We start from the raw sequence: 27,933 nt of genomic DNA, 5'->3' as shown, positions 1-27,933 counted from the left end.
GGCTTGTATGCTGTAGCGTTAAGATTTCCCTTCACTGGAACTAAGGGGCCTAGCCCGAACCATATAAATTAGCCCCAGACCTTTATTCATCCCCACCAAACTTTACAGTTGGCACAATGCATTGGGGCAAGTTGCGTTCTCCTGGCATCCGCCAAACCCAGATTCGTCCATCGGACTATCAGATGGTGAAGCGTGATTCATAATCTCCAGAGAACGCGTTTCCACTGCTCCAGGGTCCAATGCTGGCAAGCTTTACACCACTCCAGCCGACGCTTGGCATTGCGCATGGTGATCTGCTTGGCCATGGAAACCCATTTCATGATGCTCCCGACAAACAGTTCTTGTGCTGACGTTGCTACCAGAGGCAGTTTGAAACTCGATAGTGAGTGTTGCAACCGAGGACATAAGATTTTTACGCGGTTCAGCACTCGGTGGTCCCATTTCTGTGAGCTTGTGTGGCCTACCACTTCGGTTGTTGCTCCTAGACATTTCCACTTCACAATAACAACACTTGCAGTTGACTGGGGAAGCTCTAGCAGGGCAGAAATTTGATGACCTGACTTGTTGGAAAGGTGGCATCCTATAACTGTGCCACGTTGAAAGTCACTGAGCTCATCAGTACGGGCCATTATACTGCCAATGTTTGTCTATGGCGATTGCATGGCTGTGTGCTCGGTTTTATACAGCTGTCAGCAACAGGGGTGGCTGAAATAGCCTAATCCGCTAATTTGAAGGGTTGTCCACATACTTTTGGCCATGTAGTATATGAATATAAAAGGTGTAACTATGCCTTTTTCAAAAGGTAGAAGCACAGAATCGTCAGAACCCCCTTGACTTTTCCCCAATTTTTGTACAGCCTGAATTAAAAAAAAAAAATATTAAATTGATTTTGTCACTGGCCTACACACAATACCCCATAATTTTAAAGTGGAATTAGGTTTTTTGAAACTTTTACAAATTTAATTAAATGAGAAGCTGAAATGTCTTGAGTCAATAAGTATTCAAACCCTTTTGTTATGCAAGCCTAAATAAGTTCAGGAGTAAAAATGTGCTTAATTTTTGAAAAAATATTTAACCTTTTATTTAACTAGGCAAGTCTGTTAAGAATAAATTCTTATTTACAACGAAGGCCTAGGAACAGTGGGTTAACTGCCTTATTCAGGGGCAGAACTTTACCTTGTCAGCTCTGGGATTCTATCTAGCAACCTTTCGGTTACTGGCCCAACCACTAGGCTACCTGCTGCCCCACTTAACTTTACAAGTCAAATAAGTTCCATGGACTCTGTGCAATAATAGGGTTTACATTTTTTTTTTTTTTTAATTGCCAGCTCATCTCTGTACCCCACATGTACATTTATCTGTAAGGTCCCTCAGTTGAGCAGTGAATTTTAAACACATATTCAACCACAAAGACCAGGGAGGTTTTCCAATGCCTCGCAAAGAAGGGCAGCTATTGTTAGATGCGTAAAAATTGAAAAAAGCAGACGTTGAATATCCCTTTGAGATGAAGCTATTAATTACACTTTTGATAGTGTATCAATACACACCCAGTCACTACAAAGATACAGGCGTCCTTTCTAACGCTGTTGACGGAGAGGAAGAAACCGCTCAGGGATTTTTATCATGATGCCAATGGTGACTTTAAAACAGTTAGTTTAATGGCTTTGATAGACTTGAGGAAGGATCAACAACATTATAGTTACTCTACAATACTAACCTAATTGAGAGTGAAAAGAAGGAAGCATGTACAGATAAAACATTTTCTGAAACATGCATTCTGTTTGCAACAAGGTACTAAAGTAATACTGCAAAAAATGTGGCAAAGCAATTCACTTTTTGTCCTGACTACTAAGTGTTATGTTTGGGGATAATCCAATACAACACATTACTGAGTACCACTCTCCATATTTTTAAGCATAGTGGTGGTTTTCAAAGTACAGAGATCCTTGGTGAAAACCTGCTCCAGAGTGCTCAGGACCTCAGATGGGGGCGAAGGTTCACCTTCCAATAGGACAATGACCTTAAGCACACAGCCAAGACAACACAGAAGTGGTTTCTGGACAAGTCTTTGAATGTCCTTGAGTGGCCCAGCCAGAGCCTGGAGTTGAACCTGATCTAACATCTGGAGAGACCTGAAAATAGCTGTGCAGCAACGCTCCCCATCCAACCTGACAGAGCTTGAGAGGATCTGCAGAGAAGAATGGGAGAAACTCCCAAAATACAGGTGTGCCAAGCTTGTGCCAAGAATACTCGAGGCTGTAATCGCTGCCATAGGTGCTTCAACAAAGTACTGAGTAAAGGGTCTGAATATTTATGTAATTAAAAAAAATATATATATATATACACTTGCAAAAATTTCTAAACCTGTTTTTGCTTTGTCTTTATGGGGTATTGTGTGTAGATTGAGAAACTTTTTTTGTAACGAAATGTGGAAAAAGTCATTGGGTCTGAAAAATTTCCGAATGCACTGTTTAAACGGTTCGTAAACATTTTGTTAAAGTGACCAGTGTACAATGACTATGTACATAGAGCAGCAGTCTAAGGTTCAGGGCAGGGTACCGGGTGGTAGGTGGTAGAGGTCGACCGATTAATCGTAATGGCCGATTTTAATTAGGGCCGATTTCAAGTTTTCATAACAATCGGAAATCGGTATTTTTAAACACAGATTAAAATAAATAAATAAAAGAATTACACCTTTATTTAATCTTTAACTAGGCAAGTCCGTTAAGAACACATTCTTATTTTCAATGACGGCCTAGGAATGGTGGGTTAACTGCCTCGTTCAGGGGCAGAACGACAGATTTTTACCTTGTCAGCTCGGGGGATTCAATCTTGCAACCTTACAGTTAACTAGTCCAATGCTCTAACCACCTGATTACATTGCACTCCACGAGGACCCTGCCTGTTACGCGAATGCAGTAGAAGCCAGGGTAAGTTGCTAGCTAGCATTAAACTTATCTTATAAAAAACAATCAATGATAATCACTAGTTAACTACACATGGTTGATGATATTACTAGTTTATCTAGCGTGTCCTGCGTTGCATATAATCGATGCGTATCGTTGCTCCAATGTGTACCTAACCATAAACATCAATGCCTTTCTTAAAATCAATACACAGAAGTATATATTTTTAAACATGCATATTTAGCTAAAAGAAATCCAGGTTAGCAGGCACTATTAACCAGGTGAAATTGTGTCACTTCTCTTGCGTTCATTGCACGCAGAGTCAGTGTATATGCAACAGTTTGTGCCGCCTAATTTGCCAGAATTTTACGTAATTATGACATAACATTGAAGGTTGTGCAATGTAACAGGAATATTTAGACTTATGGATGCCACCCGTTAGATAAAATACGGAAAGGTATTTCACTGAAAGAATAAACGTCTTGTTTTCGAGATGATAGTTTCCGGATTCGACCATATTAATGGTCACGTATTTCTGTGTGTTATTATGTTATAACTAAGTCTGTCTGACTGAGCGGTGGTAGGCAGCAGCAGGCTCGTAAGCATTCATTCAAACAGCACTTTCCTGCGTTTTGCTAGAAGCTCTTCGCTGTGCTTCAAGCCTATCAACTCCCGAGATTAGGCTGGTGTAACCGATGTGAAATGGCTAGCTAGTTAGCGGGGTGCGCSCTAATAGCGTTTCATACGTCACTCGCTCAGACTTGGAGTAGTTGTTCCCCTTGCTCTGCATGGGTAACGCTGCTTCGAGGGTGGCTGTTGTCGATGTGTTCCTGGTTCGAGCCCAGGTAGGAGCGAGGAGAGGGAYGGAAGCTATACTGTTACACTGGCAATACTAAAGTGCCTATAAGAACATCCAATAGTCAAAGGTTAATGAAATACAAATGGTATAGAGRGAAATAGTCCTATAATAATAAACACTAAAACTTTTACTGGGATATTGAAGACTCATGTTAAAAGGAACACAGCTTCATATGTTCTCATGTTCTGAGCAAGGAACTGAAACGTTAGCTTTCTTACATGGACATATTGCACTTTTACTTTCTTTCCAATCTTTGTTTTTGCATTATTTAACCAAATTGAACATGTTTCATTATTTTATTTGAGGCTAAATTGATTTTATTGATGTATTATGTTAAGTTAAAACAATGTTCATTCAGTATTGTTGTAATTGTCATACATTTCAAAATGTCAGATGTATCGGCTTTTTTGGTCTCCAATAAATATCGGTATCAGTATCGGCGTTGAAAATCATAATCGTCGCATTTAGTAGGTGGGTCATGGCAGTGTCTAAGGTTCATGGCAGGGTACGTGCGAATGCCGACTAGTGATGACTGTTTAACAGTCTGATGGCTGGGGATGGAAGCTGTTTATTAGTCTCTCACACCTGGGTGTATTCAGGATCTTTGGATGTTACTGGAGTGCTTTGTAAACAAAGTTCTGCAAAATTTGCTGGGTTTGCAGAAGGTAGTCGTGGTGTTATCTAACTAGTCTCTGTTAATGGTATTCATAACTTGTTTCCCCCTGACGTTGGCCTCAATGTATTTTCAACCCTTTACGTGGCCTCTAAAAGCACTATGAAACATAAATAAGGGTTTAGGTTTAACTACCTGCAGAGTACTTGTCACAGGATCTCCTGTGAGCTGGTTCAGGGTACGTGGCTCTGGACGAATGTGCGTACACACTACCTGACTAGCTCACTGGGCGAGAAGAGGAACAGCTCCAAAATAACTTTCCAATTGAAAGCTGCCTATGTGGCATCTATAGTAGTCATATACATATGATAGTTCAATCGAGTACAGGCTTAACTGAACTCTTGGAACTATAGGGGGTGCTGTTCCCTTACATATTTGGGTCTCCAAATTAAACTGCCTCGTGCTTTTTCTGATCGTACAATATGCATATTATTGTTATTATTGGATAGAAACACCTTCTAGTTTTCTATAGAAGTTGGAATTTTGTCTCTGAGTGGTACAGAACAATTCTACAGCACTTTTCATGACAGGGTTCAGATTTCAGAAATTTTTACCCTGATCTGGAGTCTGTTTTTAAGGCGACAGTGAATGCTATGAAGAAACCGACACTGCCTACGTCTTCTCTGGGTGTCTGTACGTCATCACGTTTTGAATGGAATCGATTGGACAATCACAGCATTATAAAAGACCAAAATGTTATGACCTCCTTTCTCGTCGCGCGCCTGAAGCGTGAAGGACATCGGACTTGCCTCGTTCCAATCGTTGTCTAACCAGCAATATTTCTCCGGTCATGTTTTCAGTCGTTATAGTTTGTTAAAAACATCATAATGTAGTTAATTTGAACCGTTTTATAGCAATTTATATCCGTTTAGTGCGTTTTGAGGAATTTCTTTGTCGTGCACTCTGAAAGTTTGGACACGTTTTGGGTCCCGTTCGATCGTTAGTGAGATATTCGAGAGGACAGAGGACATCTATCGACCAAAAGACGTTTATAACATAGAAAGGATACATTGCCAAGAATCTGATGGAAGAACGCTCAAAGTAAGCAATATTTAATATGATAAATCGTTTTTCTGTCGAAATATTTTAAACGCATATTTCGCCATTTTGTTTGGTATAGCTTCACTTGGCGAACCCTGTATTGAAAAGTAAGGATAATTTAAAAATGTAAATCAGCGGTTGCATTAAGAACTAATTGTCTTTCGATTCTTGTCAACCTTGTATTTTTTAGTCAAGTATATGATTAGCTTTCGATTAAACTAGATCACTCTGAAAGCTGACGTTCCTCATTTTGAGGTTTGAGTTGTGACTATTTCCATTGTATACCACGGTTTTTATGGCTAAATATGCACCTTTTCGAACAAACTGTATATGTATGTTGTAAAATGTTTACAGGAGTGTCATCGAAGAATTCTGAGAAGGTTAGTGAAAAAATTAATATATTTTGGCGGTGATTACGTTATAGCGCTCTTTGGCTGGAATCGATGCTCTGGTAACGTTTGCACATGTGGTATGCTAATTATCGATTTATTGTGTTTTCGTGAAAAACGCTTAGAAAATCTGAAATATGGTCTGAAATCACAAGAACTGGGTCTTTCCATTGCTATGCTTTGTCTATTTTTATGAAATGTTTTATGATGAGTAAATTGGTCATACACGTTGCTCTATTAGTAATTCTAGTCGATTTGTGATGGTCGGTGCAATTGTAACTGTGGATTTCTCTGATATGCACTTTTTTCTAACAAAAACTATCCTATACCATGAATATGTTATCAGACTGTCATCTGAAGAGGTTTTTTCATGGTTAGTGGCTATCAATATCTTAGTTGAGCCGAATTGGTGATAGCACCTGAAGGAGTAAGAAACTGATGGAGTTAGAATAGTGGTGTATTTTGCTAACGTGTTTAGCTAATAGATTTACATATTTTGTCTTCCCTGTAAAACATTTWAAAAATCTGAAATGGTGGCTTTATTCACAAGATCTGTATCTTTCATCTGGTGTCTTGGACTTGTGATTTAATGATATTTAGATGCTACTATCTACTTGTGAAGCTATGCTAGCTATGCTAATCAGTGTGTGGGGGGTGGGGGGTGCTCCCGGATCCGGGTTTCTGAGGCAGTAGAGGTTAACTGAATGACAACCGAGACAGAATATAATAAGACATTTTATTTAATAGTTTGGGGTAGACCTCGTCTCTGAGGATTGCTAGTCATAGCCAGATGCTGATGACTTGTGTGGTAACAATTCTATAGGAAGAGAGACTGCAGATTCTTTCAAACACTTATAAGATTTGCAAAAAAAGCTCAACGAACAGTGTTCTCTGCTTTTATAGAGAAGCACAGCCTTTTTGTATACGTGGCAGTCAGCAGATGGTGTGTAAAAAGGCAATTCGTTGTCCGTGCAGATTTAAGATAGATGGTTGAGCCCTCGGGCTAACTGCATTCACAACAGCAAAACACTATAGTGCTCCTTTCTGCAAGTTTCCATACATGTGACTTTCTGTAGATAGTAAACACACGGGATGTCACATGCTGCGGTCGCACCGAAGTGGACCTTAGCTATACGCCCAGTCTAATGACCCAGTCCCACAAAGACAAGTTTGTATTAAGTTAGAAAAAACTCTAGCATATAACGAGACAATTCTTTAAACAGTAAAACATGGGATAGCATGACTAATTATGTAATTTTCCAAGTATTTTATCAAACGGGTGGCAACCCTAAGTCTAAATATTGCTGTTACATTGCAAAACCTTCAATGTTATATCATAATTATGTAAAATTCTGTCAAATTAGTTCGCAACGAGCCAGGCGGCCCAAACTGTTGCATATACCCTGACTCTGCGTGCAATGAATGCAAGAGAAGTGACACAATTTCACCTGGTTAATATTGCCTGCTAACCTGGATTTCTTTTAGCTAAATATGCAGGATTAAAAATATATACTTCTGTGTATTGATTTTTAAGAAAGGCATTGATGTTTATGGTTAGGTACATTCGTGCAACGATTGAGCTTTTTTTTTTTTTTCAGCGAATGCGCTTTTGTTAAATCATTCCCCGTTTGGCGAAGTAGGCTGTGATTCAATGATAAATTAACAGGCACCGTATTGATTATATGCAACGCAGGACAAGCTAGTTAACCTAGTAACATCATCAACCATGTGTAGTTAACTAGTGATTATGTGAAGATTGATTGTTTTTTTTATAAGATTAGTTTAATGCAAGCTAGCAACTTACCTTGGCTCCTTGCTGCACTTGCGTAGCAGGTGGTCAGCCTGCCACATAGTTTCCTCATGGAATGCAATGTAATCGGCCTCCAAAAATGCAGATTACCGATTTTGTTATGAAAACTTGAAATTGGCCCTAATTAATCGGCCATGCCGATTTTATTCGGTTGATCTCTAATCTAAACCAGATGTTCCCTGCCTATATAAGCTAAACTGTAATTGTGTCTAAGAGAGTCCAATGCTGGCTGCGTCCAGCGCAGGTCACTTAAGCAATAAGGCACGAGGGAGTGTGGTGTATATGGCCAATATACTACGGCTAAGGGTTGTTCTTATGCACAATGCAACATGGAGTGCCTGGATACAGCCCTTAGCCGGGGTATATTGGTCATATACTACTAACCCCCGAGGTGCATTATTGCTATTATAAACTGGTTACCAACGTAGTTAGAGCAGGAAAAATACATATTTTGTATTTTGTTTTATTATTATTTTATATTTATTTTGTTGTTTATGGTCTGATAAACCACGGCTGTCAGCCAATCATCAGCATTCAGTGCTCGAACAACCCAGTTTATAATATTGAATAAACCCTGGGTGAATGCTTAAGTTTTCTCTCAGAGCTCACACCGACCGTGGTAACGTTGGATATTCAACAGAAATGCAGCTCTATTGGTCTAGTTGGGGACCGTCAATAACTAACACAATGTAAATGGGACAATATTTTCCAAATTCGATAGCGCCAAATTTCGCTTACTTAGAAACCTCACCAACTGTAAATTGTAAAAATTAGTAATCAAATATTGAAATAATTTCATTAGAACTGAAAGGTGTGAAAATATTGTCCCATGTACATTGTGTAATTGATTGATGGTCCCTAACTATCCCCAATAGATCTGCAAGTCTGAATATTCAACCTCTAACTTTATTGCGGTCGCACATCGGAAGCTCCGGTTAGTGGTTAGAGCGTTGGGCCAGTAACCAGAAGGCTGCTGGATCGAATCCCCGAGCTGACAAGGTAAAAATCTGTCATTCTGAGAGAGGCAGTTAACCCACTGTTCCTCGTGCACCGAAGACGTGGATGTCGATTTAAGGCACCTCTGATTCAGAGGGGTTGGGTTAAATGCGGAAGACACATTTCAGTTGAATCCATTGTTGGACAACTGACTAGGTATCTCCCTTTCCCTAAAGAGTAGCGGTCTGATCTCACCTCAGTCAAGTACTGACGCTAATTGGCTAAAGTTGGCTAAAAGTGAGGTGAAATCAGCCCGTACAACTCCTCTTTAAGACTTCCCAGACACAACACACTCACATCCTACCTGAATACCTGGTTTACTTAAGGCTGAGGCTTAAAGCACCCCAGGTTTGCTAGAGCAGAGAGGTCATCGGAGTGGTCCTATACAGGACATGCCATGTATAGCAGAATGAGGTGGTTTCCATATCTGGAAGGGGGCAGGTGGAGGAGTTTATGGAGAGTGGAATGTGCTGATGTAGAATAGTCAAAGTAAAGTATGATGCCATATAGAAAATAAGGTATTGCCCTCAATCAAGTTTAAGTGACTGTTTCAGATTGGCAGGACTCCTGATCCTCTCTCTCCCTCTGTTCTTACTTCTGCTCTGTGGTTGGTGTTTGGCCAAGTGATCTCAATGTCCCCTCTCCCACTTCGGTAACACTTTATTTGGATAGTCCAGCTAACCCTTATCCTAACCGTATACTTAACGCTTAGCCCTAACCCTTATTCTTAACTGTAACCTTACCAAGCAGTTGCTTTTCAACAGATTGTTTGTTGATAGTAAGTCCATCTAGATGCTCTGCAGATGGCCAATCAGGACTATCCAAATCAAGTGTTACCCCCTTTCTCTCTGTTTAGAGTTGTGCCAGTCAGAGACTCTGGAACTCTCTCTGATGATCTCTGTCTGGATCTTCTTTAGTTCCTTTCTCAGAAGGGTCAAAGATTACCAAAGATGTTACCATGACTACCGTTGCTGAGGCTGTTCCTATGGAGACCAAGTCAAGCCCAGAGAAGACCTATGTCACACCTACAGCTATTGAGACTGTAGCTACAGCAAGTACTGCTCCAGTTGTTACCACAGCTACTAGCCAGAGAGGGACCTGTCGACTGCACTGTCAGGTGAGGAATACTGTTCCTCACACCACACTGTAGCCACCATTTCTAATTTTCCTGGGGTTAAGTGTCCTTCAGTACTTAATCCCATGTAAAGGTCCTGCTCCAGGACTGGTGACATGCCTCCTCTCTGTAATGTTGGCATGGTGGCTGCTCAACATGTTTACTTTACATCTCTACATCTGGAAATACTTAAACCCTCTCCCACACACTCTGAGGAACAGGAGGCTCATCAATTGTGTGTGTGCATCCCTGTCATCTCTGTATCCACTTCAGGACTGCAACGTGGTATGTGAGTCTGTGTCGCAGTACAAGTTACATGTGCGTCACTGGGAACACAAGAAGATGCTAGGAGATATCTTTGGACCAGGTACTAGTGATGTTGACCACCAACCATAAAAAATCAACTACTGCATCGTTTCCCCATCATACCATACATCTTTTGAGAGTTACATTGTTTATAAAACATAAGAGTGACTAGATTAACTAACTTTTTCTCTCTTTTTTTCTTCTTTCTCAGGGGACGAGGACAGTAAAGGTGAGTTTTCTGACTCCAATGAAAAGTATATGTTTAATACGTTCATCTCATTGTCCAGTTCTACTGGCCATCAAGATCACTGACAACATTCTTACTTCCCTTCTCTCTGCCGTTGGTATAGCCTGCATCCCATCGTTTACCTTGTATGAGTACCTCCGGAACCCAGAAAGAACCGAACCAATTATTGGTAAAGGGGTGCCCTCTTTTCAGAAAAATATCAGATGTTAATATTATTATGCTGTTTTGTCCCAGTTGCGCTACCATACATACTGTACTCTGACGGACTCCATTTCCTAGGTGTCTATCTGTTGGTGATGTGTGTGAGTACTGAGTGTTGGAAAATGCCCTTCTACCTGTGTCACACCTGTCAGGAGATAATCCCCGCCAATCTCGTCATGACTCACCTCACCTCCACACTCCACCTTCGAAGCACTCTGGTCAGTGTGTATGTGTGTTGCTTTTTATATCACCCTTTATGGCTATGGCTGCTTCAAAATGATTTTTCAAACATCTATGTTGTGCTTATGAAGCATTATGAATGTTTTCTAAAGTCTGTATACATTGTAGTTAGTTGAAAGTGGGTGCCCTATCTCTCTGTATCAGATGTACCAGAGTCCGCAGTGTCTGCCATTCGGGTGGGGGACAGAGATGGGCCTGGAGGTCCTGAAGACTCTGGCCTGGGAGGAGGAGAGAGTCCGAGGAGAGAGAGAAAATGTACTGAAGGTAGGGAAGTATGGGGGGAGAAGGGGAAGTTGCTCTGGAGATGTGAATGTTTATGGTCTCATGCCTTTTCTTGCCCTCTCTCCCCCAGGTGTTTGATATTCCTGACAGTGTTTTCCACAGCATTAAGATGTCCTCCTACTCCTCTGGTAAGACATCTCCCCACTAAAAATAAGAATAGATTTATTTTATATAGCGCATTTCATTACAAAGGGAATCTCAGACACTTTTAAAAACAAATGTAGGGTTGTGGCAGGTTCAGTCTTAGGTGCTGGTCTTCCACAGCTTATAATGTTGATGCTCATAGCGTTGATGCAGTTAAGAGTTGTAGTGGAGGGTGCGTAGACGGTACAGGGAGGGAGAAGTGTCAGTCGGATAGATAGGCCCGATGCTCTTCATTGGGCACCTCGCAGTCTCTTCCTCCGTAGGTAGGCTGGATCATCAACTGCCGAAAGTCTAGCACCCCCTGCATTCATGTCCTCTGTCTGTTCTCTCTTGCGCTCGTCTCACTCTCATCCTCAAGCCATGAAGAGACTCAAGAACTTCCATCGTTATCTAAAAGGTTAGTAGACGTTCATCATAAAGTTTCTCTGGTGTCATAAGAGGAGCAATCAGGGCTCTAAGAATGTTTCTGTGTTATCCTGTAGTTGACAGGCCGCTGACGTTTTCCGCCCATCTGAAAAACAAAGACCGGAGGATTCCTTTGCTGGGTGAGTGCAGACCAAATGAAAACAGAATCGAACGAGTAGCAGACAGAAAGCAGGCATACAAAAATTAGACAAAGTGGACATACAGAAGCACAAATGCTATACAAACAGTAAGTGTTTATTGTGGAGGTTCTTACCTTACCCTCTGATGGCTATTAACCACTATAGCTTTGTGGAAATATCCGTTTTACCATCTGTGCCTCTGTATACTTTTTGTGTTACTGATGTATGTAACAATAAGGCCTCTGAATCCTCTTGGACCACTCACATACTGCACAGTACAGTCTGTCCTCTGAATGACTTCAGTGTTAGAACATCCTGTGTCCAAGGGAATATGTGGTTTACATATGCATTTAGTTTCCTTACCTTTTTATATGGTGCTCTGTCCCTTAGATGTATTAGTATTAATTGCATGGATTCCATAGGTTGAGGACACTCAGTTTGTATGCTACTTCTATACTACTCTTCCTGGCTGGCCGTTAAGAAAATCTTCAATTGGATTCAAGTGTTTGTCGTTTTGTTCTCGGTATCTGAGTCTTGATGGTTATGAAGATACCGAGAACAAACGACAAACACTATTCGAGACTACTTAAAGACGCATACACATAGCATATAACTTCGACATCTCAAACACCCTTTTATATGTTAAAGAGAGGGGAGTCTCTTTTGTCCTAAACCTATGGAATACAAACAACAGTGTTCATAATAAATCCTGTTCCAAAAAGATAGTAAATACATTATGGAAACCAGTTGTCCATTGGAAGAGATTTTCTAATCACAAGTCTTAAACCATATTTATTATTTAATTACTTAGCCATTAACAAGACCATGACATACCCTCTATTTAAGCATAAAACAAAGGGGAAGCATGTTTTACCCGTGTTAGAGATACACAGTTAGCCCTAGAGAAAAGTAGTTCCCATCAGAAATACCCCTCACCTCTGTGTTCAGGTCAATAACTCTATTTTTTTATTTCTCTCTCAGGTCTGCAGTTCCTGGTTCAGTACAGCGTTACTAGGGCCGGGGCCTCGTCTCCAGGCTGGGGTTTCCTGTGTTTGCTGTGTGAGAGGAAGTTGTCAGACGGACTCAGCATCGCTCACATACACAGCTATGAACACGTCACCACGTTCCTGGTAAATATACACACAAAGATTTACCAATTTGTTGCTCCAACACAACATCAAAAAAGCCTATAACAGCCCTCTTATACAAGTCTGTGTGTGTGTAGGAGCGTGCCCATCCAGGCTCTGTGAAAGAGGTAGAGGAGTCTGATGAGAGGAGGAGCGAAATACTGCTGGACCTGGCACAACAGGCTGAGAAAATACATGCCATGGGGCGTCTACAGGTATCACACACACACACACTCCACCAGACGTGTCCAGGTAAAACACTCCAAACCACCACAAAAAACGCACAGTTATACCCTGTAGTGATGCATTGTCCTCATCCCTCTTCCCTCGCTCTCTCCCTCTATCTCTTTAAGTTCATGATGTTGCAACGCTACATCAGGGAGTCAGTCAGCTACGAGAGAGGTGTGTGTGTGTGTGTGTGTGTTGTGTGTGTGTGTTGTGTGTGTGTGTTGTGTGTGTGTGTTGTGTGTGTGTGTGTCTACATTTGTTTGGTCACCTTTGTTAGTGTGAGTGTTTAACTCTGTATTCTGTAGCCTTAGTGATCTTGAAGGCGATCAAGAAGAGATTGAACATGGGAGAACTGATGCCCCTGCTACCACCTGGCAAGAAACTGGGTGAGTTAGAGGGGAGGGAGAGGTGGGAGGGAGAGGGTAACACATCAACTAGACATTTAACATTGGAGGCAGTGATGAAGGTGGTGATGTTGCTGTTTCTTAGTTCCCACCAGTTCGATCAGAGACCAGAGCCAGACTACCCCAGAACCTGCCCCTGCATCTGTAGGAGAGGAGAAACAGACCAGGAAAGAGACTGACAATGAGACCGAGATGGACAGGGAGGACACCCCAGAAACCATTCAAATGACTCAGGAGACTGGGGTGGAAGTGGACAAACGCATTGGCAAAGAAACCTGCAGTGACCCCAGTAAAGGCACTGGCAGTGACCCCAGTAAAGGCACTGGCAGTGACCCCAGTAAAGGCACTGGCAGTGACCCCAGTAAAGGCACTGGCAGAGAGACCAGTAAAGACACTGGCAGAGAGACCAGTAAAGACACTGGCAGAGAGACCAGTAAAGACACTGGCAGAGAGACCAGTAAAGACACTGGCAGAGGCACAATAACAAAAGCTAGTCAAGAAACCAGAAAGGACAGCAGGAGCAGAGGGAAAGATGAGGCAGAAAAGATAATCAAGGAGAAAGAGATGGAGAGAAATGTTGAGAAAGAGACTGACAAAAAAGAGACCAGTACAGAGACTGTCAAAAAGTTAGGGAGTAAGACTAGAAACATGACAGTCCATGAGACCAGCAAAGAGACTGGGAAAACGACCAGTACAGAGACTGTTAAGGAGACTGAGAGAGAGACCTGTAGAGCTGTTAGTATAGTGGCCAGTAGAGCCAGCAATAGAGAGACTAAAAGAAAGCATGCTAAAAAGCCAGAGACTTGTAAAACACCTGAAAAGAAGACCTATACTCAGACTGTGAAAGAAAAAACTAAAGGTGTGTTCATGTTTTGAGTTTGTGATACATGTGAGTGTGTGTGTGTGTGTGGCGTAGTCGGGAGTTTTCAGTGTCTATTTGGATCCTTGTTTGCTGTTACAATTAGCTATGTATGTTTGTGCATAGTCGCAATGAGTGCGAGGTAAGTGGCATAGTCAGCATTGTTGACTCTGTTTGTCTTCTAGTGACTCCTCCCCCCATCTCCCCTCCAACCACTGATCTGTGGGATTTCCTGAAGAAGCCGAACCGAGAGGCTGTGATTGGTCAGTATCTCTGCAGTGTGTTTTAATGTATTCTGACACATTATTGTTTAGCTGAACAGATGTATTATTTGACCTAAGCAGGGCTGATTTGAGATGAGCAAAATCCAAGTCAGTCCTATCCAACGAAGAGATAATGAGCAATGACACGCTATCAGACTGAGTATTGTGGTGAACTAGCCAGAGAGCAAATTATCTGGTGGAGGTCCTAGCCTCTCACCCACACCATTCAGTTAGCAGATCAACCTGGGTTTGGAGCTCATTGTCACTGATAAAAAAAAATAGGTTTGAGAATGAGGTCAATGGAAGACTTGTGTGAAAATGTGTGGTGATCTCAAGTCTGAATACCACACTTAGTGTAGGCGTGAAGACACTGCCTGTTTACTAATGTGAATGGGATGGAGTTTGTGGATATGTGAAGGTCCGATGAGCTCTTAGTCGTGCCAATTTTACATCTAACTAAGATGTTTGGTGTAGTATTTATCAAGTGAAAAGTGTTCATGAACAAACATTTAATTGAAGAATCCTTACTGCTAACCGAATACGTCATAAAATGTCGTAATATATGCACAAACTGTTCCGACCAGTTTCGGATGGGAAGCATGCGGAAGCCTTTAGTCTGACGTGGCAAGTCTTCCCAAAATCCTGTCTCGTTCACTCGACTAATGAAAGTCGAGTTGATGTTTGTATTTATAGTTTGAACGGTCACAGAGGCGGTGGCATTCAACACTCGTATTTTATTGGCTCTGAGTAGAAATTATATTTCCTTCATTGTTCCTTGTACGATTTGGGCAAATCTAATTGAATGTTGTTGTTTTTTATACCAAATATTGTGATTTGCAATTTTACTTGTGATATAGGTCAAAACACTTGGGTGAACTGTTGGAATCATGGGAATATAATTATTATTCAAATTCTTTGGTTGGAATGCAGTGGGAACTTTGAATACTGTGGGGGGGTTTTTAAGCCAGGGAGGAGTTATTGTGACGGGAGGAGCCAAAGGGTTGGTCAGTGACGTCGAATAGATGTTACATTTTTCTCTAATGTCTCTGATTCATGTAACATATTCATGCTTAGCCTATTTCTCTCTGATGAATAACATGCATACTGTTGCACAAACAACATGCTGATCTAGGCCTACAGCACCAGTGGTATCAGACTGTATTAGATAGCTTAGCTATGTTTCCTCTGGCTCAGGGTATTTGGCTAACTAGCAATTACCATTTAGTGACTATTCTTGTGCCACAACTTGCTAATAAAATGCTGACTAACTAGATATTTACAGAGGGTAAAATGCACAAACTAGCCTAATAGTGTAATTATAGAGTGTATGTGGGTTTATATTAAGAAGCAAAGTGGAAAGCAGCATTGTCACCAACATCTGTTGCATTGACAATGCAATGACCATGCAGAGCGAACTTGGAACTGCAAGTCTGCGCTCCTTGAGTGACGGGGCGGGGCTTGTTTGTGGGAAGCAGTGTGCCGAGAGGGACAACTCAAGTAGCAAATGAAGTCAACTATATAAAGTGGAGTTTCAAAATATTGCAGATTTGCAGACTGTTGTCAATTTGTAAAGCATACTTCAGCATATGGAGATGTTCTCCAAAATCTAAGTTATCATGCCCTTTTTATACTTTTAAAACTGGGGAGGTCCCTAAGAGATCCTCCCTCTGCTGCCATACCAGATTGTTACTTGATTGGTTGATATAGCTAGCGCTGATAAGTTATTATGCACAGAACGGTGGGTATGCAATCTATCAAATGAAATTTTATTTGTCACGTGCACCGAATACAACAGGTGTAGACCTTACAGTGAAATGCTTAATTACAGGCTCTAACCAATAGTTCAAAAAAGGTATTAGGTGAACAATGGGTAGGTAGAGAAATAAAACAACAGTAAAAAGACAGGCTATATACAGTAGCGAGGTTACATACAGATACCGGTTAGTCAGGATGATTGAGGTAGTATGTACATGAATGTATAGTTATAGTGACTATGCATATATGATAAACCGAGAGTAGCAGCAGCGTAAAAAGGGGGGTTGGGGGGGCACACAATGCAAATAGTCCGGGTAGCCATTTGATTACCTGTTCAGGAGTCTCATGGCTTGGGGGTAAACACTGTTGAGAAGCCTTTTTGTCCTAGACTTGGCACTCCGGTACCGCTTGCCATGTGGTAGTAGAGAGAACAGTCTGTGGCTGGGGTCTTTGACAATTTTCAGGGCCTTCCTCTGACACTGCCTGGTGTAGAGCTCCTGGATGGAAGGCAGTTTAGCCCCAGTGATGTACTGGGCCGTACGCACTACTCTCTGTAGTGTCTTGCGGTCAGAGGCCGAGCAAATGCCGTACCAGGCAGTGATGCAACTAGTCAGGATGCTCTCGATGTTGCAGCTGTAGAACCTTTTGAGGATCTCAGGACCCATGCCAAATCTTTTTAGTTTCCTGAGGGAGAATAGGCTTTGTTGTGCCCTCTTCACGACTGTCTTGGTGTGTTTTGGACCATTCTAGTTTGTTGTTGATGTGGACACCAAGGAACTTGAAGCTCTCAACCTGCTCCACTACAGCCCCGTCGATGAGATTGGGGGCGTACTCGGTCCTCCTTTTCCTGTAGTCCACGATCATCTCCTTAGTCTTGGTTACGTTGAGGGATAGATTATTATTCTGGCACCACCCGGCCAGGTCTCTGACCTCCTCCCTATAGGCTGTCTCGTCGTTGATCAGGCCTACCACTGTGTCGTCTGCAAACTTAATGATGGTGTTGGAGTCGTGCATGCGTGTTTGTGTAAGCCAGTTTTGTGTAAGCATGTACAAAATATGACAAAGGGTCAAAGGGAAGCCAAAATTCACTCCTCCTTCAGTTTGGCTGTCCGGACAGTTTTGATAGTTGAAAAAATTATCTGATTGAATTTACCTTTGTTTTAGTCTTCCCTTTTCTTAAAACCTCAGCTGTGACCCTTCTCATGTTAATAGGCTGAACCCTTCACTAGTTTCCATCTAGACTTTAACAAACTCCACCTTGCAGACTATTTTCTCTGAGGCGTTACTTCCTCAGGCACTCAAACTACTGTTAGGAGCCTGGATTTCCGAGGCTACAGCAGACTAGAGGAATATCCTGCTGAAATAGGTAGAAGAAGCAGTGATATTGTTGACGTCAGTGAAGGATCTACTAACATGAAGTCATCTTCTGACCTGAGCGGATAAAGAGTCCTGACGAAAGAAGAACGAAACATAAGAAAACAGAGATGAGAGGATGGGAAGGATGATGTCAACATGCAGAGTTACAGACCTTAACCAGGGATCACCTTAGTTTGAGTCTGCCTGATGCAACCTGTGTGTTCCATCTTTTAGATACTTTATTGGCATAGCGTTATTGGGATCATATCTGTGTATCATATCTGTAATCTAACAAGGCAATCAAATACAGAACGTTGTCAGGTCAAAAGCATTGTAGTGTGTGAATGTGATGTATGCAATTGATATTGTGTGGATTAATGTTTTTATGTTTACATTTACATTTTAGTCATTTAGCAGACGCTCTTATCCAGAGCGACTTACAGTAGAGTGAATACATTTTATTACATTTAAAAAAAAAAATTACATACTGAGACAAGGATATCCCTACCGGCCAAACCCTCCCTACCGGCCAAACCCTCCCTAACCCGGACGACGCTATGCCAATTGTGCGTCGCCCCACGGATCTCCCGGTTGCGGCCGGCTGCGACAGATCCTGGGCGCGAACCCAGCCCAGCCTGGGTCAACCTGTATGAAAACTGCACAAATGTTCTGAGTGTATAGAGATACTCTTAGTCTAGAGCAGAAATAATCTTGACATGACGGGGGGTTTTGTGATTACTTTTTGGGGGGGGTCTTTAAAAAATATATTGTGGTGGATTACAGGTACAATATAGAAAATCATATTTCAGATTTAGTTTATATTCACCTGTGGGCTGCCACTCAAAAGTAACAAACATTTGAGAAAAGGTACATGAATAAAGTATTGATCATTGTGATCATATTACAGAGTTAAAAAATAATATAAAATGTAGTATGTAAAGGAAAATAAATTAGAGTGAGCCCCCACCCACAACCTCCCATCCCATTTCCCCAACCCCACCCATCCAAAATGTCTCTGTCCAACCACCTCCCATTTAGGTCTGGCTCGTGGTCAGCGTTCCAATTCATCCCAAATGTGTTCGATGGGGTTGTGCTCTGTGCAGGCCAGTCAAGTTCTTCCACACCGATCTCGACAAACCATTTATGTATGAACCTCGACTTGTGCACGGGGGCATTGTCATGCTGAAACAGGAAACGGCCTTCCTCAAACTGTTGCCACAAAGTTGGAAGCACAGAATCATCTAGAATGTCATTGTATGCTGTAGCGTTTAGATTTCTCTTCGCTGGAACTAAGGGGCCTACCCGACCCATTATTCCTCCTCCACCAGACTTTACAGTTAGCACTATGCATTGGGGCAGGTAGCGTTCTCCTGGCATCCATTGGGAAACCTCCCTGTTCTTTGTGATTGTGTTTGAAATTCACTGCGCAACTGCGGGACCTTACAGATAGATAATTGTGTGGGGTACAGAGATCATGTTAATGTACAAAATCATGTTAAACACTATTGCACACAGTGAGTCCGTGCAACTTGATTAACAACTGTGACTTGTTTACTTAGGCTTAACAAAGAGGTTGAATAATTCTTGACTCAGTACATTTCAGCTTTTCAGTATTTAATTAATTAGATTTTTTCCCCAAAAACATAATTCCACTTGGACATTATGGGGTATTATTGTGTGTAGGTCAGTGACAAAAAAATCTCAATTTAATACATTTTAATTTCAGGCTGTAACACCACAATGTGGACAAAGTCAATGGGTGTGAATACTTTCTGAAGGCACTGTATATGTTTTGGATGTATGTGTTGGGCTTTATAGGTTGTTTATTGGTATGAGTTGGGCTTTCGCTGAGATTATTTCTTTACAAAGTCAAGTGTATTTGTCCAGGCCTCAATTGCTCCTTCGCTAGTACCATTCATTATCGCTGTCGATTAATTCTAACTTTATCACTTGGAATAGTAACTGTATCTGCAGGTGAATTGGAAGAGTGAAGTAATTGCCATCTAAGAGCCAACATATGTTTGATAGTCTCTGATTTAAATTAGCTGTAATTGTCTCTAATTAATTGAGAGATTTGAGGAGCTATCATTGTTAAGTAACATAGTAGATGTTAGTAACATAGTAAATTAATTTTGTAACTTTGTCCCAAAAGCATTTAGTTGCAGGGCAGTTCATCGTCTGAAAGAATGTGCCTAACTGATTTTGGGGATAAAGTTGGGAGTTGTGGGCCAAAACATTTCCTTGGTATTTAATACAGTCTTTGAACGAATTTAAAAATCTATAAATTGATGGTTTGGATTACGGGATGCCAGGGTCATATTGTTTAGTATTCTGTTCCAATTAAAGGGTTGTTATGATTCACTTAGATCTGTAGACCATATTTTTTTAATGGCTAGCTCAGAATATGAGCTTTCCAAAAGTTGTTTATATATTATAGAGATCAGTCCTTTCAGGAGCCAAAATAATGTATTTATAAACTCCATCATTGGATGGTTCAGTAGGTGAGTTTCCAAAGGGACTCCATAGGCCAGTATAGCTGACCCAAATTGTAAATATTGAAAAAGGGAGTTGTAAAATTCAAATCATTACTGTCCATGATTTCGGCAAGGGTACAGATTCCACATTTGGGCCATTGCGGGGATGCAAAAAGCCACCCTCCAGATCACAAGGCATTATTGTGAAATATTGGTGTATGAGCATGCCATTTTGATTCCCATTTACATTGTTTTTCAATTTTGTACCAAATAGAGATTGTGTGAGCAGTAATAGAACCAAGGTGTAGTTTACATTTGTTTATAGGATATATCAGTAAAGACCACCTCTTCCAGGAGAAAACGAACATTGTCGCAGGGTGAGTACATCTGACAATGTGCTCCCGTCCATTAGACATTTTGTCTGCAGGAACTCGCTCTTTTTTACTCGGTCCACTCGTCCAAGTGCCGATGCATTTGGGGCATGATGTGAACAGTACGAATTTGTGTCACTACCAAAGTCTAATGGTTTTAAATGACTGTTTTGTATTGTCTGGAAACTCACTTGTAGAATTCGCTTGCAGTAGGTCTCTTAAAAAAGAGAAGCTGTGCAAGGTTATTAAACAGAGGTGCCTAGTTATTCTTCTGTTGTTGATATCAGGTAACGTGCAACCTAACCCTGGCCCTGATATGCAATGTCTCCAAACCCCCTCTGATTTTATTTTTCCTTTAAATGTACGCAGCCTGTTGTCAAAAATTGATGGGGTTAGGATTTGGGCCAAATCAACTGATGCTGATGTAATTGTGTTTTCTGAAACCTGACTCAGCATTTCTGTTTTTGATAAGGATATTTGTATAAGTGGTTACAATGTTTATCGCACTGATCGGGTTAAGAAAGGTGGGGGTGTGGCTATATATGTAAAATSTAAATTCCATGTAAGTGTGGCAAAGTCTGAAACTATTTGTAAACAGTTGGAATTTCTTGCTTTGAATATTGAGGTTTCAAAGGGCCTCTCTATAACTGTGATTGGCTGTTATAGACCCCCCTCTGCTCTCGGTGATGCATTTTCTTCTTTGACGCACCTTATGACTAAACTTCTTTACAGTGAAATGATCTTGATTGGTGATCTCAACTGGTGTTGGTTAAAGCCGGTGTCTGATGATTTAAAAATGTTTTGTAATTCTACGAATCTTACCCAGTTGATTAACTCACCCACTCGCCCAAATCTTAAATGCCCAGATAAATCTACCCTGATTGATTTGATATTGACAAATGTTCCACATAAATATTCTGCGGTTGGTGTTTTTTGTAATGATTTAAGTGACCATTGTGCTGTTGTTGCTGTTAGAAATACTAAGGTTCCAAAGACAAATCCAAGTTTTATTAGTAAGAGAAATTTGAAGTGTTTTAATGAGCAGGCTTTCTTTCATGATTTTGTTTTATTTTGACTGGAGCAAGATTGAGCTTATCCCTGATGTGGAAACTGCCTGGATATTCTTTCATGATGGTTTTTTCCAAATAGTAAACAAACATGCCCCATTCCGCAGGTTCAGGGTTAAAGGGCGGGATAATCCATGGTTTTCTTCTGAGCTGTCTTGTATTATTCACGACCATAATCTAGCCTGGGCTAAAGCAAGGAAATCTTGTTCTGATGCTGATTGGCTTATTTTTAGGCAGTTAAGAAACAAGTGTTCTTTTCTTCTCAGGAAGGCCAAGTCTGAATATTTTATGTCTGTTACCACTGATCATCAAATCAAATGTATTTTATATAGCCCTTCGTACATCAGCTAATATCTCGAAGTGCTGTACAGAAACCCAGCCTAAAACCCCAAACAGCAAGCAATGCAGGTGTAGAAGCACGGTGGCTAGGAAAAACTCCCTAGAAAAGCCAAAACCTAGGAAGAAACCTAGAGAGGAACCAGGCTGAGGGGTGGCCAGTCCTCTTCTGGCTGTGCCGGGTGGAGATTATAACAGAACATGGCCAAGATGTTCAAATGTTCATAAATGACCAGCATGGTCAAATAATAATAATCACAGAAGTTATCGAGGGTGTAGCAAGTCAGCACCTCGGGAGTAAATGTCAGTTGGCTTTTCATAGCCGATCATTAAGAGTATCTCTACCGCTCCTGCGGTCTCTAGAGAGTTGAAAACAGCAGGCCTGGGACAGGTAGCTCGTCCGGTGGACAGGTCAGGGTTCCATAGCCGCAGGCAGAACAGTTGAAACTGGAACAGCAGCAAGGCCAGGTGGACTGGGGACAGCAAGGAGTCATCATGCCCGGTAGTCCTGACACATGGTCCTAGGGCTCAGGGCACCGGATAAGACAGGAGAAGTACTCCAGATATAACAAACTGACCCTAGCCCCCCGACACAAACTACTGCAGCATAAATACTGGAGCCTGAGACAGGAGGGGTCAGGAGACACTGTGGCCCTATCCGATGATACCCCCGGCCAAACAGGAAGGATATAACTCCACCCACTTTGCCAAAGCACAGCCCCCGCACCACTAGAGGGATACCTTCAACCACCAATTTACAATCCTGAGACAAGGCCGAGTATAGTCCACAAAGATCTCCGCCACGGCACAAACCAAGGGGGGTCTCCAACCCAGACAGGAAGATCACGTCAGTGACTCAACCCACTCAAGTGATGCACCCCTCCTAGGGAGGGCATGAAAGAGCACCAGTAAGCCAGTGACTCAGCCCCTGTAAGAGGCAGAGAATCCCAGTGGAGAGAGGGGAACCGGCCAGGCAGAGACAGCAAGGGCGGTTCGTTGCTCCAGAGCCTTTCCGTTCACCTTCACACTCCTGGGCCAGACTACACTCAATCATATGACCTACTGAAGAGATGACTCTTCAGTAAAGACTTAAAAGTTGAGACAGAGTCTGCGTCTCTCACATGGGTAGGCAGACCATTCCATACAAATGGAGCTCTATAGGAGAAAGCCCTGCCTCCTGCTGTTTGCTTAGAAATTCTAGGGACAATTAGGAGGCCTGCGTCTTGTGACCGTAGCGTACGTGTAGGTATGTACGGCAGGACTAACTCGGAAAGATAGGTAGGAGCAAGCCCATGTAATGCTTTGTAGGTTAACAGTAAAACCTTGAAATCAGCCCTTGCCTCAACAGGAAGCCAGTGTAGGGAAGCTAGCACTGGAGTAATATGATCACATTTTTGGGTTCTAGTCAGGATTCTAGCAGCCGTATTTAGCACTAACTGAAGTTTATTTAGTGCTTTATCCGGGTAGCTGGAAAGTAGAGCATTGCGGTAGTCTAACCTAGAAGTAACAAAAGCATGGATACATTTTTCTGCATCATTTTTGGACAGAAAATTTCTGATTTTTGCAATGTTACGTAGATGGAAATAAGCTGTCCTTGAAACAGTCTTGATATGTTCGTCAAAAGAGAGATCAGGGTCCAGAGTAACGCCGAGGTCCTTCACAGTTTTGTTTGAGACGACTTTACAACCATCAAGATTAATTGTCAGATTTAACAGAAGATCTCTTTGTTTCTTGGGACCTAGAACAAGCATCTCTGTTTTGTCCGAGTTTAAAAGTAGAAAGTTTGCAGCCATCCACTTCCTTATGTCTGAAACACAGGCTTCTAGCGAGGGCAATTTTGGGGCTTCACCATGTTTCATTGAAATGTACAGCTGTGTGTCATCTGCATAGCAGTGAAAGTTAACATTATGTTTTCGAATGACATCCCCAAGAGGTAAAATATATAGTGAAAACAATAGTGGTCCTAAAACGGAACCTTGAGGAACACTGAAATATACAGTTGATTTGTCAGAGGACAAACCATTCACAGAGACAAACTGATATCTTTCCGACAGATAAGATCTAAACCAGGCCAGAACTTGTCCGTGTAGACCAATTTGGGTTTCCAATCTCTCCAAAAGAATGTGGTGATCGATGGTATCAAAGGCAGCACTAAGGTCTAGGAGCACGAGGACAGATGCAGAGCCTCGGTCTGACGCCATTAAAAGGTAATTTACCACCTTCACAAGTGCAGTCTCAGTGCTATGATGGGGTCTAAAACCAGACTGAAGCATTTGTATACATTGTTTGTCTTCAGGAAGGCAGTGAGTTGCTGCGCAACAGCTTTTTCTAAAAATTTTGAGAGGAATGGAAGATTTGATATAGGCAATAGTTTTTTATATTTTCTGGGTCAAGGTTTGGCTTTTTCAAGAGAGGCTTTATTACTGCCACTTTTAGTGAGTTTGGTACACATCGGTGGATAGAGAGCCTTTATTATGTTCAACATAGGAGGGCAAGCACATGAAGCAGCTCTTTAAGTAGTTTAGTTGGAATAGGATCCAGTATGCAGCTTGAAGGTTTAGAGGCCATGATTATTTTCATCATTGTGTCAAGAGATATAGTACTAAAACACTTAAGGTCTCTCTTTGATCCTAGGTCCTGGCAGAGTTGTGCAGACTCAGGACAGCTGAGCTTTGGGGATACGCAGATTTAAAGAGGAGTCCGTAATTTGCTTTCTAATGATCATGATCTTTTTTTCCTCAAAGAAGTTCGTAAATGTATTACTGCTGAAGTGAAAGCCATCCTCACTTGGGGAATGCTGCTTTTTAGTTAGCTTTGCGACAGTATCAAAAATACATTTTGGATTGTTTTTATTTTCCTCAATTAAGTTGGAAAAGTAGGATGATCGACAGCAGTGAGGGCTATTCGATACTGCACGGTACTGTCTTTCCAAGCTAGTCGGAAGACTTCCAGTTCGGTGTGGCGCCATTACCGTTCCAATTTTCTGGAAGCTTGCTTCAGAGCTCGGGTATTTTCTGTATACCAGGGAGCTAGTTTCTTATGACAAATGTTTTTAGTTTTTAGGGGTGCAACTGCATCTAGGGTATTGCGCAAGGTTAAATTGAGTTCCTCAGTTAGGTGGTTAACTGATTTTTGTCCTCTGACGTCCTTGGGTAGGCAGAAGGAGTCTGGAAGGGCATCAAGGAATCTTTGTGTTGTCTGAGAATTTTGATGCTCCTTGGTTGGGGTCTGAGCAGATTATTTGTTGCGATGCAAACTAATAAAATGGTGGTCCGATAGTCCAGGATTATAGAGGAAAACATTAAGATCTACAAAATTTATTCCATGGACAAACTACACTGCTCAAAAAAATAAAGGAACACTTAAACACACCAATGTAACTCCAATACATCACATACTTTGTGAAATTCATAACTGTCCACTTAGGAAGCAACACTGATTGACAATAAATTTCACATGCTGTTGTGCAAATGGAATAGACAAAAGGTGGAAATTATAGGCAATGCAAGACACCCCCAATAAAGGAGTGGTTCTGCAGGTGGTGACCACAGACCACTTCTCAGTTCCTATGCTTCCTGGCTGATGTTTTGGTCACTTTTGAATGCTGGCGGTGCTTTCACTCTAGTGGTAGCATGAGACGGAGTCTACAACCCACACAAGTGGCTCAGGTAGTGCAGCTCATCCAGGATGGCACATCAATGCGAGCTGTGGCAAGAAGGTTTTCTGTGTCTGTCAGTGTAGTGTCCAGAGCATGGAGGCGCTACCAGGAGACAGGCCAGTACATCAGGAGACGTGGAGGAGGCCCTAGGAGGGCAAACAACCCAGCAGCAGGGCCGCTACCTCCGCCTTTGTGCAAGGAGGAGGAGGAGCACTGCCAGAGCCCTGCAAAATGACCTCCAGCAGGCCACAAATGTGCATGTGTCTGCTCAAACGGTCAGAAACAGACTCCATGAGGGCCCGACGTCCACAGGTGGGGGTTGTGCTTACAGCCCAACACCATGCAGGACGTTTGGCATTTGCCAGAGAACACCAAGATTGGCAAATTCGCCACTGGCACCCTGTGCTCTTCACAGATGAAAGCTGGTTCACACTGAGCACATGTGACAGACGTGACAGAGTCTGGAGACGCGCGGAGAACGTTCTGCTGCCTGCAACATCCTCCAGCATGACCGGTTTGGCGTGGGTCATCATGGTTGGGGTGGCATTTCTTTGCAGAGGTAGCCTGACTGCCATTAGGTACCGAGATGAGATCCTCAGACCCCTTGTAAGACCATATGCTGGTGCGGTTGGCCCTGGGTTCCTCCTAATGCAAGACAATGCTAGACCTTATGTGGCTGGAGTGTGTCAGCAGTTCCTGCAAGAGGAAGGCATTGATGCTATGGACCGCCCGTCCCAGACCTGAATCCAATTGAGCACATCTGGGACATCATGTCTCGCTCCATCCACCAACGCCACGTTGCACCACAGACTGTCCAGGAGTTGGCAGATGCTTTAGTCCAGGTCTGGGAGGAGATCCCTCAGGAGACCATCCGCCACCTCATCAGGAGCATGCCAGGCGTTGTAGGGAGGTCATACAGGCACGTGGAGCCACACACACTACTGAGCCTCATTTTGACTTGTTTTAAGGACATTACATCAAAGTTGGATCAGCCTGTAGTGTGGATTTCCACTTTAATTTTGAGTGTGACTCCCAATCCAGACCTCCATGGGTTGATAAATTTGATTTCCATTGATAATTTTTGTGTGATTTTGTTGTCAGCACATTCAACTATGTAAAGGAAAAAGTAATTAATAAAAATATTTCATTCATTCAGATCTAGGATTGTTTATTTTAGTGTTCCCTTTATTTTTTTGAGCAGTGTAGGTCCAGAGTATGACTGTGGCAGTGAGTAGGTCCAGAGACATGTTGGACAAAACCCACTGAGTCGATGATGGCTCCAAAAGCCTTTTGGAGTGGGTCTGTGGACTTTTCCATGTGAATATTAAAATCACCAAAAATTTGAATATTATCTGCTATGACTACAAGGTCCGATAGGAATTCAGGGAACTCAGTGAGGAACGCTGTATATGGCCCAGGAGGCGTTAACAGTACGCTATACAAAGTGATTGAGTAGGCTGCATAGATTTCATGACTAGAAGATCAAAAGACGAAAACGTCATTTTTGGGGGGTAAATTGAAATTTGCTATCGTAAATGTTAGCAACACCTCCACCTTTGAGGGATGCACGGGGATATGGTCACTAGTGTAACCAGGAGGTGAGGCCTCATTTAACACAGTAAATTCATCAGGCTTAAGCCATGTTTCAGTCAGGCCAATCACATCAAGATTATGATCAGTGATTAGTTAATTGACTATAACTGCCTTTGAAGTGAGGAGTCTAACATTAAGTAGCCCTATTTGAGATGTGAGGTATCACAATCTCTTTAATAATGGCAGAATGGAGGAGGTCTTTATCCTAGTGAGATTGCTAAGGCGAACACCGCCATGTTTAGTTTTGCCCAACCTAGGTCGAGGCACAGACACAGTCTCAATGGGATAGCTGAGCTGACTACACTGACTATGCTAGTGCAGACTCCACTAAACTGGCAGGCTGGCTAACAGCCTGCTGCCTGGCCTGCACCATATTTCATTGTGGAGCTAGAGGAGTTAGAGCCCTGTCTATGTTGGTAGATAAGATGAGAGCACCCCTCCAGCTAGGATGGAGTCCGTCACTCCTCAGCAGGTCAGGCTTGGTCTGTTTGTGGGTGAGTCCAGAAAGAGGCCAATTATCTACAAATTCTATCTTTTGGAGGGTCAGAAAACAGTTTTCAACAGCGAGTGAGTTGTGAGACTCTGCTGTAGAGCTCATCCCTCCCCCTAACTGGGAGGGGCAGAGACAATTACTCGATGCCGACACATCTTTCTAGCTGATTTACACGCTGAAGCTATGTTGCGTTTGT

The 27,933-nt window shown here is 42.2% G+C and overlaps 1 protein-coding gene across 1 annotated transcript in view; it reads left to right on the top strand.

Moving 5' to 3' along the window:
- Positions 1-27,933, top strand: part of LOC111955542 (uncharacterized) — a 73,896-nt gene that overhangs the window by 14,808 nt on the left and 31,155 nt on the right. The window contains exons 16-30 of the mRNA XM_070436452.1: positions 9,592-9,791; positions 10,062-10,155; positions 10,306-10,323; positions 10,445-10,510; positions 10,621-10,760; positions 10,927-11,046; positions 11,135-11,192; positions 11,567-11,605; positions 11,691-11,753; positions 12,735-12,883; positions 12,979-13,095; positions 13,234-13,282; positions 13,414-13,494; positions 13,598-14,371; positions 14,557-14,634. Coding sequence (XP_070292553.1) covers positions 9,592-9,791; positions 10,062-10,155; positions 10,306-10,323; positions 10,445-10,510; positions 10,621-10,760; positions 10,927-11,046; positions 11,135-11,192; positions 11,567-11,605; positions 11,691-11,753; positions 12,735-12,883; positions 12,979-13,095; positions 13,234-13,282; positions 13,414-13,494; positions 13,598-14,371; positions 14,557-14,634 — 2,046 coding nt within the window. The remainder of the gene's footprint in view (positions 1-9,591; positions 9,792-10,061; positions 10,156-10,305; positions 10,324-10,444; positions 10,511-10,620; positions 10,761-10,926; positions 11,047-11,134; positions 11,193-11,566; positions 11,606-11,690; positions 11,754-12,734; positions 12,884-12,978; positions 13,096-13,233; positions 13,283-13,413; positions 13,495-13,597; positions 14,372-14,556; positions 14,635-27,933) is intronic.

This window comes from Salvelinus sp. IW2-2015, linkage group LG31, assembly GCF_002910315.2.
Source record: "Salvelinus sp. IW2-2015 linkage group LG31, ASM291031v2, whole genome shotgun sequence".
Taxonomy (NCBI): Eukaryota; Metazoa; Chordata; class Actinopteri; order Salmoniformes; family Salmonidae; genus Salvelinus; species Salvelinus sp. IW2-2015.
Note: the sequence above shows the minus strand (reverse complement) of the source record. Positions and strands in the feature narration are given on the sequence as shown.